The 12,059-nt window shown below is 40.6% G+C and overlaps 1 protein-coding gene across 1 annotated transcript; it reads left to right on the plus strand.

The window, feature by feature from the left end:
* Window positions 1-12: 12 nt before the first annotated feature.
* On the plus strand, window positions 13-11,951 carry CNOT11 (CCR4-NOT transcription complex subunit 11). The gene is made up of 7 exons (XM_068924665.1): window positions 13-468; window positions 1,325-1,489; window positions 5,539-5,691; window positions 6,241-6,443; window positions 7,537-7,739; window positions 8,741-8,837; window positions 11,607-11,951. The coding sequence occupies exons 1-7, from the start codon at window positions 27-29 to the stop codon at window positions 11,802-11,804; spliced, it is 1,461 nt and encodes a 486-aa protein (XP_068780766.1). The 5' UTR covers window positions 13-26; the 3' UTR covers window positions 11,805-11,951.
* The last annotated feature ends 108 nt before the right edge of the window (window positions 11,952-12,059 follow it).

Below are 12,059 nucleotides of genomic sequence, written 5' to 3' on the forward strand. Positions count from 1 at the left end.
TTGCGCGGGGCGGGGCGGGGGCGCGGATGCCCGGTGGCGGCGGCGGCAGCAGTAGCCCGGCGCCCTGCACTCAGGTGGGAGCCGAGGAGCCCGGCGGCGCGGCGGGGGCGGGCGGCGGCCCGGCGGCGGCGGGCGGCAGGATGAGCCTGTCGCCGAAGGAGCTGTCGAGCCTGCTGAGCATCGTGTCGGAGGAGGCGGGCGGCAGCACCTTCGAGGGCCTCTCCAGCGCCTTCCACCACTACTTCGGCAAGGCCGAGCACTTCCGCCTCGGCTCCGTCCTCGTCCTGCTCCTGCAGCAGCCCGACCTGCTGCCCAGCCCCGCGCAGCGCCTCACCGCCCTCTACCTCCTCTGGGAGATGTACCGCACCGAGCCCCTGGCCGCCAACCCCTTCGCCGCCGTCTTCGCCCACCTCCTCAACCCCGCGCCCGAGCGCGGCGGCGACGAGGCCGAGCGCACGCCGCTCTCCGGTGCGTCCCGGGGAGTGGGGAGGAGCGGGGGGGGGGTGCTGGGCCGGGGGGCAGCGGCTGGTGCCCGGCCGCGCTGCTGGGGGGCAGCCCCCCCCCCCCCCCCGGCGGCGGGCTGAGGCGCTGGGAGCCGCCTGGCCGTTTGCCCTCCGTAGCGCTTCTCGAGGCTTTCGGAGAGCGGCAGGCGTTCCCGTCCGGGGGTGGCGGGGAGTGCAAAACGGTGGCGCTTTTTCATGGCTAAAGCGTTGCCGTGCCCGTGCGGCCTGGTCTGGCAGAGCTTGCTTGACTGGACCGTAAAACGGAGCTTTCGTGAGTAAGCTTTTACAAAAGTCGTGAAGGTAATAGGAGTTTCTCAACAGCTTCTTAAAAGCGGTGAAACAAACTTTGTAATGAAATACGTGGAACCCTATATGTGATACAGTTTCCCCCAGCAGTAAATACATGCATGACAGTGATGGGTAAATCACTTCCTAAATTTTTTCTTGGTTTACTTTCTGTATAAATGGCGGTGCATATCATGTCATGTTTTATAGCTCATTATTTATGTAAACTTATCTAAACTTACTTAGTCTAAACTTATGACTGACTTAGTGTTAGGTGTTGCATGTCAGCATGTTCTGCTTTTAGATTACTTTTGTGTTTAAGAACCAGTAGGTATAATGTTGAATTTTACCTTAGGAGCTGAGTAGATACAGGTTTTGTGTGTATTTACAAAGACTTTTCAGTTGCACTGATGTCAGCATAAATCATACAGTAGTTTGTGTTCTGTTTTTGTTTGCTGCTTCTCCGTGAAGACTATTGAAAGTACTAATGTGGCTGGCCTAACAGTCAGGGATTATTTTTCCTTGTGTCTTCATAGGCTTTTTACCTCCCATAACTCCTCCAGAAAAGTTCTTTCTGTCTCAACTGATGTTGGCCCCCCCAAGAGAGCTCTTCAAGAAGACTCCTCGGCAGATTGCTTCAATGGATGTAGGGAACATGGCCCAGTCAGTGGATATAAGCGGCCTTCAGCTAGCCTTAGCAGGTAAGGAAGAACCGCAGTGTGCCATGGTTCAATTAGAATTCAACTGTTAATTATAATTTGCCTGTGAGCTACTTGGGAAACATTCTTGCCTATCCTAAATATTAAAAAGGTTCAGCAGTGGTTTTGAGTAATAGGATAAAGCAATCTGTGCTTGAGGTTTCTACTTAAAAAAGCAATTTCCTACGCGCAGAAGTCCTCACTGCCTTAAAAATAAGATATTTTCACAAGTATAAAAGTATTTTCATCTAAAGCGTTGTTTCTTTTCTTTCCATGAATGTTTTCATCTCTTTTCACTCTCTGCAGTAGTTCTAGTATGAAAGAACATAGGATAACTGTCACATAGCAGTATTTCAGCTGCAGCTGGCAGATTGGCTATTACAATTGCATCTCCAGTTTTATGAAATAGTCAGATTTTCAAGTGTGAGCTCGAGACTGGGAGCACGGTCTGCTTTTGCTAGGTTGAAAAGAAAAGCAAAGTAATGCTTATCCTTTGACAGGAGAAAGGAGCATGATTGTTCTGATCGTTTCGTCTTCTGGACGTAATCTGAAATAGAAAATATTGTGGGGGACGAGGAGCCAGTCTAGACAGCAAAAATTAGTGGGTTTTTTTTTCCCCAGTTATGTGCAAATGGGTTTACTCACCTGAAAACTGATCCTCCTGGTTCTTTATCTATATAATGTGGTTCACCTCTCTGAATTATGCACTGACTAGGCTTTCTCAGTCCCACCGTTGTATTTTGATCTCATCGCTTTTTGCAGGATCAGTCACTGTTTTCTTATGCTCTGTTATACTGTCCCTTGTTTGCAGTGTATAAATCTTCTTTGGTGTTCTCCTCAGACATGATTTCCAGACTGCAGGATGTTTTGAAAATGCAACATTGAATACACTAACCTACCTTTGAGGGGTTGTCACAGTTGTATGGATGGGTACTCAATGCATTTTATTCTGCCCTTTTTTTAAAGTGCAAGACAGTGGCGTCTTTAAAAACAGTACAGTCATTAATGGTGCTTTTCAAAATGCAGCCCTGTAAGATGTGCTCGTATGTTTACTTAAGATAGTAAACATGCATAACTAGCTTTGTTATATAACTCTTGCAAAGACTCATAGCAATACTGTACTTCTGATAAAACGTTATGCTGCCTTTCTCATACTTCGAGCTGTAGCTTCCAAGAATAAATGTCTTCTTTCTATCCACTTTCTTAGAAGTTGACTCTTTTCGCTCTTATTTCAACATTGTCATGCTTCTTGACTGTCTACTTGTAATGTTTCAGAAATACTGAAGACTTCTGAAAAATTTACAGTGCGTTTCTCCTAATGATTCAAAATGCAAGATGAAGCTGTGCTGTTTATGCAGTGCAGACTTATTTCTGTTGCAACGCTTAAATACGATGTTTGAGGTGTTGGATTTGTCCCATTTTTCTCCATGTTTCCTGGAACGTAAAAGTTGTAAGGCTTCATGGCTCTGGAAAGTGGATTTTGTTGTTTGTTTGCTTATTTTTGTTTTTGATTTTTTGTCCCCGAAATGAATTCGGGGCTGCTTAGAGGAGAATGATTTCTGAGCTACTTTAGATTGTATCTGTGAAATCCACTTAAGCTAGTTAGAAAGTATTACGCTCTTCAGTGAATCTGTCCCAAATGTTTTTTCATGAATGGGGAAAAAAAAGCACTTAGCTTGTCCTCTGGTGTCTGACCTGAGGCATCATTTACGCATTCTTTAAGTTAAACATGACGACTTCCCTTTTCAGCTATAGCATGGGTTTTTTGTTTTGTTTTGCTTTGTTTTTTTTCTAAGAACAGAATGTTGGAAAACAGTGTCATGGGAATCAACGTGAAAGCTTGGTTTGTTCTCTTACTTGGGTCTGCAGAACGTTCATTCAAGCCTCTGTCTGTTTCTCTAACTTGCTTTTCTTGACCTGGTGTGTTACCCTATCAAAAATGTCACTTTCTAGTAGCTGGAGGGACATGTCTCCGACAAAGCATTTTTAACTTTTTGATATCATTTGATAACCCTTACTTGTTTTAAGGGTAATTGACCAGTATTGAAAATTGATTTCTAATGCATTGTAGTATCTTCTGTTAAGAATTAAAGGAAGTTTCTTGTAATCTGTAAATAAGGAAAAAATAAAATAAAATAAAAGCCCTGTAATGGAACCTTAGGAATTGTTTTCTTATTAGCTTTTTAATTCAAATGTATTAGTTCAAGAGGCAGGCTATATTCTTTTCTGTTAAATGAGTATCTTAATTATAATTTACTGCTCTCAGTTTTTGCTTCCACTTATCTGAAATCATTGATCCAGCCCTGATTCTTGGAGCAGTGAGTGCGGGCTGTTGAGCTTCACTGTGTTTAACTCAGGCTTCATGCAGGCTCCTAAAATCAGTGAATTGAAGGACTGTAGCCTAAGCGTTTATACTTCGTATTAACCATCACTGGTGATTTGAAATTATGGGGATCCAAAACAAATCTGTGATTTGCTATTACCGATTTGATAGAGATTTAAATTCTAGACTATAAACTACAAGACTGAAAAAAGACATCCAATATCTTTTTCTCTTTCCCCTCAGAGAACTTCATTTGTTAAATCAACCATTCTGTCCAGTGGCTGAATGAGAGTGTTCACAAGCTGGACTTTGCAACGGTTCATAAAGTAGAAGAAATGTTTCATAAACCAGTTCATTTGGACTTACGACTTAAAAAGCACTTTTTTGAAAATAGCTAAAAAGTATAGTACTTTAACAGGAAAACATACCCTCTGTGCTAGTTCAGTGAGCGTATATTCAAACGTTTGCATGATCTGAAATAATTGGACAAAGCAGAACAGAGCCATAAAATAAATTAGCAATGTGTAGTGCTTTGTTGTGATGACCTCGTCACTCGTAGGAAGTTCAGCATCTCTCCTGGATTTGGCTGGCATCATATGAAGTAGAGCCCATATGCATGGGAAGTCATGAAGGGTCACCTGATTGCCCCAAAGGGAGCAAGCACGCTTTACTTCCAGTAGATAGGGGCAGTTCACAAAATCTGACAGCACTACGCTGATCACAAAAAGAAATGGTGTTTAGTTTCACGTGTAACTTTTTCAAAGGGTTCCTTGGGCCCAAAGGTATACTGTGTGGGACCAACAGTTTGGGGATTCAAAGTACCTAAGGTTTAGTCTGGTGCTTAGTTTTCTGTCAGAGAAAAGTGTATTTACACACGCATTTGTATGCAGCAACATTGGCAAAGCTTAAAACAAAGTGCCAAAGTCACAGACAGCATTGTCTCTTGGTACAGATAATATACAGGGTCAGCCATTCTGTCTTCAGGGACAGAAGAGTGATAGATTGTGACAGAAACTAAACACCTAAAATCTGGCAATGTGAGGTTTGAGCCTCGTTCCCCTCCCCCTACCCCCCATGCCAAAAACTGGCTATTTTTTCATATCTTAAACTCTGTGTACTAGACTCAGTGTTATTTTTATTCGACTTAACATTTTTTAATTTGGCCTTTAAAAGGACATTGTCAAGTTCTCTCAGGTCTGCTTTTACAGTGATATAGAACCTTGTAACAATTCAACTCCAGCTTGTTTGTGCAAGCAGTTGCTGTAGCTTTGACAGCAAATGCAGAAGTAGCTTATGCAATACCATTAAAATATGCTGAATGAACCTGAACAGCCGAATAGTATGGCCCTTATCATTGCAGAGTCTATAAATGTGTCTATGTAGGTTTTTCACTTCCCTGCTCTGAGAAGAAGTAATCGCAAAATGCGACTTGGTATGTCGGCTCTTTCAGGAGAGTCTGAAACTACTTCTAGTTCGTTTTTAGAGGCAGATTAGATCAGTTAACCGACCTTTATTAAAGCCAAGACTACGTTTCAGATTCGTTTGTGTTTCTACTTCATCCTTGCCAGCACCCTGAGAATTAGCTGACGGATGTGGTACTAAATTTCACATTGTTATCTGTTCTTAAGCTAGTTCTTTTCTAAAGCTGATTGTTTCTTGCTACTTTTAGTATTCCAGACACCTCTGTTTCAATTTTATGCTTTAATATTATGGGCTGACCTTCTTTCAGAACGTCAATCCGAGTTGCCAACACAGAGCAAGGCCAGCTTTCCCAGCATTCTCAGCGATCCTGACCCAGATTCTTCCAACTCTGGTTTTGACAGCTCTGTTGCCTCGCAGATCACTGAAGCCTTAGTGAGTGGACCAAAACCTCCTATAGAAAGTATGTGCGTTTTCACGTCTTTGTTTCAGTAACTCCTGCTCTGCTATGTTGTTATGCTTCTCCAAATCAAACATAATGTAATCCAAAAGTACTTCCAAGGTATGGAATGTGAATGGAGATGAATGAAACGGTGCAAAACTTTGTCAGAATGGTCTCTAATCAGATATCACAGTGTTCACGTTTCCAGACTTTTCAAAATCTAGGGTCTTCAAACTGTTAACTTACATACCTTTGAGATCTTAGCCCTCTACACTAGGATGTGCATCGTAACACCTCAAAGAACAAGTTACTGTGCAAGGGGAAAAGGCCATGCCTCTATGGTGCAAGTGCTAACTTACTGAGCTGAATCACAGAGAAACATGATGCTGGATGTAGAAGCATCACTGAAAATCAGGAAATAAATGTTTGTCTGGGAGGGAAATAGGATCATAATGCTGTTTTCGTTATTATAGTAACCTAAAGAAATGAGGGAGAGGTTTTTTTTTTAATCTATTTATTTTTGTTGAAATACCCGAAGTTAAAAAACGCTTCATATTGTTGCCTTTTCAGGTCACTTTCGACCAGAGTTTATCCGACCACCACCCCCGCTTCATATATGTGAGGATGAGTTGGCATGGTTAAATCCAATAGAACCGGATCACACGATTCAATGGGATAAGTCAATGTGTGTTAAAAATAGCACTGGAGTAGAGATAAAACGAATCATGGCAAAAGCTTTCAAAAGTCCCTTGACTTCCCCACAGCAAACACAGGTAAGTGATGTATTTGCAGTTTTCTGTTGATTTTCTAACAAGCTATTTATTCATGTATTTTAGAAAACTTGGGTCATTTTAACTGAATTCAGATCTATCTTCTGATTCAGGAAACTCCAAATACTTTGAATTGTCAAAACCCAAAAGTTTTGACTTGGCTTTGTATGGATAAGGAAAAAATCTTTATACTTCATAGCATTGGCTGGACATGGTTAAAGCTAATCAGTAAGTGGCACCAGTATTTCTCTGCTTGAAAAATCTTCTCGTAGCAAAGTTGTTTGTGCTTCAGTGGAAGCTTTTGATAAGAAATTAGTTCAGAAATGCCATCACCTCATCTTTGGAAATGTTACCCCTGAATTCTTTGGGCTTTTTGTGATACTCATTATGCTAGCACTGTGAAGTCTGCATCGTTTGTAGAACTTTTTCTGACGACAGAGAACTTGAAACTGAGGTTTTCTTCTAAACAGAAAACTAAAGAAGGATAAACCTTGGAATGCTTTTTTTCTTTTTTCCCTTCTCTCCCCTCCTTGCTACCCACTGGTGAAAGACTATTAAATGCCTTTTAAGGGCACGGATGTCCTTAAATAGAAATATAAAAGATAAACATCTACAGTGACTTTTAAGAGGTATCTCAACCTAAGTGATTGTCATTCTTCCGTAACTTAAGTGGATTATAGCTGTTACTTCAAGCAGCATTATGAATAATTGAGGAAAAAGTCAAATGTTTGATGGTACACCTTCTCTCTTAAGTATTCTAACCTGCTCAGGTGGCCTTTGATTTCTTCTAACGTAAATGGAGTAAGATGGGTGATCAGTGACTTGTGTTTTAGGGTACAATGAATTGCCATCTCCATGGAATAGCGTTTGTCTAGATGAATAGCTTAAAGTAGATACCTAACTCTTGGACTGTTACATTTGAGTGTGATGAATATGAATCTTGTTGATCGTGAAACGGAACTGTTCTTCCTAGTTCTACTATTTCTTTTCAAGACAGTGAATATTAAGAAATAAACCACAATGAAGTCTTTGTTGTGTTTTTAGGTCAGCAGCTTGTTTGTAGTTTATTACTTAAGAGTCTTGTCTTTCTTTATAGCTCCTTGGAGAACTGGAAAAGGACCCCAAACTTGTTTATCATATTGGTCTCACTCCTGCCAAGTTGCCTGACCTTGTTGAAAACAATCCTTTAGTAGCTATAGAAATGTTACTTAAACTGATGCAGTCAAGTCAGATAACAGAGTATTTTTCTGTGTTGGTCAACATGGACATGTCTTTACATTCAATGGAAGTGGTAAATCGGTAAGTACTACCTCCAGACTAAGAAAGTGTGTGTTTTTTTTTTTTTTTTAAGTATGTAAAATGTGATTACTACACTGGCCAGAGGGCTGTATTTGGATTCATTTCAAAGACTGTCAAAAGTAACAGGAATTGAGGAAATGATTAGTCAGATTAGTGAAGGAAAAGAGAGAGTCTCAGACAATGGATTCCTTTTCAATTTCTCCATGCTACTTGTGTGTGTGGTTTTTTTTTTTAATTTTATTATTTAATCCTCTATTATACTAAGATGAAAACATAGTGGCTTCTGAGTCCTCCTGTAGAGGAGGACAGTGTCCTAGATGTGTAACTTTCTGCAACTAGTGGACTACCTAAGTATGTTTCTCTTGTAAAAGCTTTTATTTGCTTTGTATGCAGTTTCTTATTGGCGGTGCCTGTAGCTAAACAAAAAAAAAACCACAACTCTTGTTCTGGTCTAGATTAAATTTGTAAAGCTAGCTGTGGGTTGATAATTGAAATCGGGATCTGAAAGAACTAAGGAAATTGGTTTGAAGCAACAAAAAAAGTTACTCTGTTTACTTCAAGAGGAAGCTCAGCACCTAGATTCAATACTTGAACCTCAAATACAAGAATGCAAAACTGCCTTACAGTACTTTCTGCAGTAGAATCTTGGTATCCAAACAAGTGGTATTCAAATGAATCCTCTTAAATTTGAAATTAGTATCACTAACTCCTTTATGTAATAGATAGCAAGTGTTTGTGGAGTAAAGATGAGAGGTGTGTTAAATACACTAGAAACCAAAACCAGTTTAGCTTCTGTACTGTGCTTCATCTCAGAAAATGAGTTTTGGACTCTTATACTGGAAAAAGTAAAATGTTTATAAACATGTCTGTGGAAGCTGTCAGAAATCGGTTCTATATGACATGTTCTAGGAATTAATATTATAGGTCTGTAATTCATCTGATTTGTAAAATAATTAAGATTTCTGGCTTCATAAATCATTGGATATTTCTAATTTGAACAGGCTTACTACTGCAGTCGATCTCCCTCCTGAATTTATTCATCTTTACATCTCTAACTGTATCTCCACCTGTGAACAGATTAAAGACAAATACATGCAGGTGAGTACTTCAGAGTCAATTAGTTAGGAAAAAGGGTCCCATCTCTTGCTCTGTGTAGTATGTGCTGAGAGTTTATAAGGCTGATACCATTAAATTATTTTGCCTTACTGCTTTATTTCAAAGGCTAATTTTTTTCCTAATGCAGTCCACAGTTCTTCAGTGTTTATCACACATTTTGTGCGTTTCTTCACCTTTTTTACAAGGCTTCACATATAATTACTGTGTGAGGTGGTTTTTTTTTCGTTCTCCTGTAAACATCATATACTTGTCCCTGGCAAAACTGCAGTTCTATGTGACTCAGATCCTTACATGCAAGAGGCTTATCTGTCACTCACTATGCCTTCACTCCCCCTCCCCCCCCCCATTAAATGTTTGCTTTTTTCTTATTTTCAAGCTTCCATTTTTTTTTCTCCCTAAGCATGCCCACCACTTCTGAACCTTTGAAATGGTTATAAAACTCGCATGGGATTTTTCCCCTTCGATCATGCCTATTACTGACCCACAGCAGCTTGCAGAACTCAAAGACCTAAAATCCATTCTCTCCTACTGTCCTAATACCATAGCTGCTGCTTCCCAAGCCTGCTTTAATTCCTTCCTTAATACCAGCATAAAAGTTGTGCCTACTCCATGGATCTTTACCCACCTGAGGAGATTTCCACAACTTTGGCACAAGGTCCTCTACACGCTGTGTGAGATACTCCCTTCCATCTTAAACCAATCTGCTAGTTTCGCCAAGTGCCCAGTATGCCCTGTATTCCCGGATTTGGTGAAAAACAGTTCCACATCCAGTTTACCCAAACCTTGACCAATTGCAGGCTTTTTCCTTGCCATACTGAAGGCTTAGAGCCTCTGTAGCCTCTTGTGAGGCAGATGTTCCTTTCCCTTAAGATTTTTTTGGTTTTTTTCCGAGCTATACTGCATTCTTAAGCTGCAGAGACCGAACTTGAACACAGCACTCAAGATAGGGGTGTAGTGTGGTTTTAAAGAGCAGCAAAATGCCCTCTGTCTTGTTCTCAGTACTGTTCCTGATAATGACTATGATGATTTTTGGCGGCTGCTGCACATTTGAGCTGATGCTTCTCTGCTTTGGGACTCTGGCGGATGTGCATGGGTGGCTCAGTCTGTGACTTTTACTGAATAGCTGTGCCAAATCATTTGGTATCAGAATAGGGAAAAACCTGTAGAGCTGGGCTGCAGCTGGGTATATGTCCACACAGCGGGACCCAGTGCTCAAAGGGGCTGCTGTAGAAAGCAGACTCCAGTGAGCACATAGCAGCTGTGCTTAAGGCACACTAGGGATGAAAAAGAAAAGAGGGTCAAGGAGCACAGTGATAGCCAAGTAGTATTTAAGTTATACCTAGCAAGACTTGTGAGTTGCAACTTGCCTTTGCCTAAACTACGATGGCAAAACACAGAGAACAACCCAAAAGCACTCACATTTGTCAGTGCTATGTATGAGGTCTCACAGCAACTGGAACACAAGATGTTTTGTTCGAGAAGCCTCGGAAAGACACTTTTAGTGGAAGTCAAACAGCCATGATCCTTAGCGAGTAGGAGACAGCCAGCATCTTGGATTTGTACTTTTGTTCTGAGTTTCATACTCTCCAATTATTAAAGTTACTCTTCTAACTAATTCTGGTGTTGGAAATAAAACCTGTGATGCCTTTTGACTGCCGTGAAGGAAGTAACTTGCTCGGTTTTTGCATTCTCTCAGCATAGGTAGCAAATTTTGCAGCTGTAAACTCAGTTCTTTTAAAAATAGTTGGTGCCTTGGCTCCTTCACAATTTTCAGTGTAAAATGATATAAAATACTTTGAACTCTTCTATCGGGTTTAATCAGTTTGGTCTGATAGCCATTGTTCATGTGTATGGCTGTTTCTTAGAGAAAGATTTGGGTTCAACTCTCTCTCAATGCAAAGTATGCTACAGCAAGAGAAAAATGCATCCCTGTGTACAGCATAGTGACTGGATCTGCGCATTACAAATTGTAGGTGCCAGTTCCTAGGTCTTGAATTTGCAACTGCCAGCCTACTCAGCAAGGTGTTAGGTAAGCAGCCCTTAGGAAGGAGGAACTTTTCTGAAATCCCATCTTTTCATAGGACCAGGCAGGGAATTACAGCTCATAGCATGAGCTCTGAGGCATGTCCTTGAATTAGGGGGTCTCTGATACCGTCTTTCCTTCTCAGACTCAGCAAGAGGATAATGTAATTTGCTGATAGAGCACTTTTCTAGGAAGCTATCATTTCCTAGCTGGAATGCCTTAAATGCTTGATGACTGGGTAATTCTGAGATGTGAAGCTTGCTCTTTTTGTGTGTGTGTATGTGTATGTATTACTTAAACTTATTTTCTATAAACATTAAGAAGGGTGCTCTTAGTGATGACAGTGTCTTGGAATATGATCCCTTATCTCAGGACTTTATTCAGTGTTTGCATAATAAATTAAGAACTGTATTTGTACAGCTGGTATGTCATTTATGCATGAGATGAGATGATTAATTTTAAGAGAAAGCTTCTCCATCTATCTATCTGAAGTGCAGTATTATAAAGCAGAGGAGTGTATTTAAAAATAGAGTAGTAGTAGTACGGGCGGTAGAAGAGTAGGGGCAGCACATAGGAATCTTGAGAAGATTACTGCTGTAGCTAACTAAGTACTCCTGAAATAAGTATTGATTGCCTGGCTAGGGGTCAACAGTCCTTTAACTGACTGACTGACTGAATTGTTTACAAGCACTTACTTGGATTATGAAACTGTGTCTTTTCTTTTTCAGAACCGCCTGGTACGTCTTGTTTGTGTCTTTCTCCAGTCTTTAATCAGAAACAAAATTATTAATGTACAGGACTTGTTTATAGAAGTGCAAGCATTCTGTATTGAATTCAGTCGGATACGAGAAGCAGCTGGCCTCTTCAGATTGCTGAAGACACTAGATACTGGGGAAAATCCGTCAGAGACAAAAGCTTCAAAATAAAACCATTTTGTCATCAGAAAGAAAAAAATCAATGTTCTGTACCACTTTATTGTATATTTTAAGCTTAAATCATGGGATTGAATGACTGACTTAATACACTATAAATAGCGTTTTATGCATTTAAACAATAAATGTTTTTTTCTGATATGCATGCTTCAGCTTGTGAAATGTTAGGCCTTATACAGTGCTGTGCATAGGGCATGCAACACTTACTTAACCTGTAGTCACAGAATGTTCTTAACTTTTGGACACAGC

Source organism: Struthio camelus, chromosome 1 (genome assembly GCF_040807025.1).
Source record: "Struthio camelus isolate bStrCam1 chromosome 1, bStrCam1.hap1, whole genome shotgun sequence".
Lineage (NCBI taxonomy): Eukaryota > Metazoa > Chordata > Aves > Struthioniformes > Struthionidae > Struthio > Struthio camelus.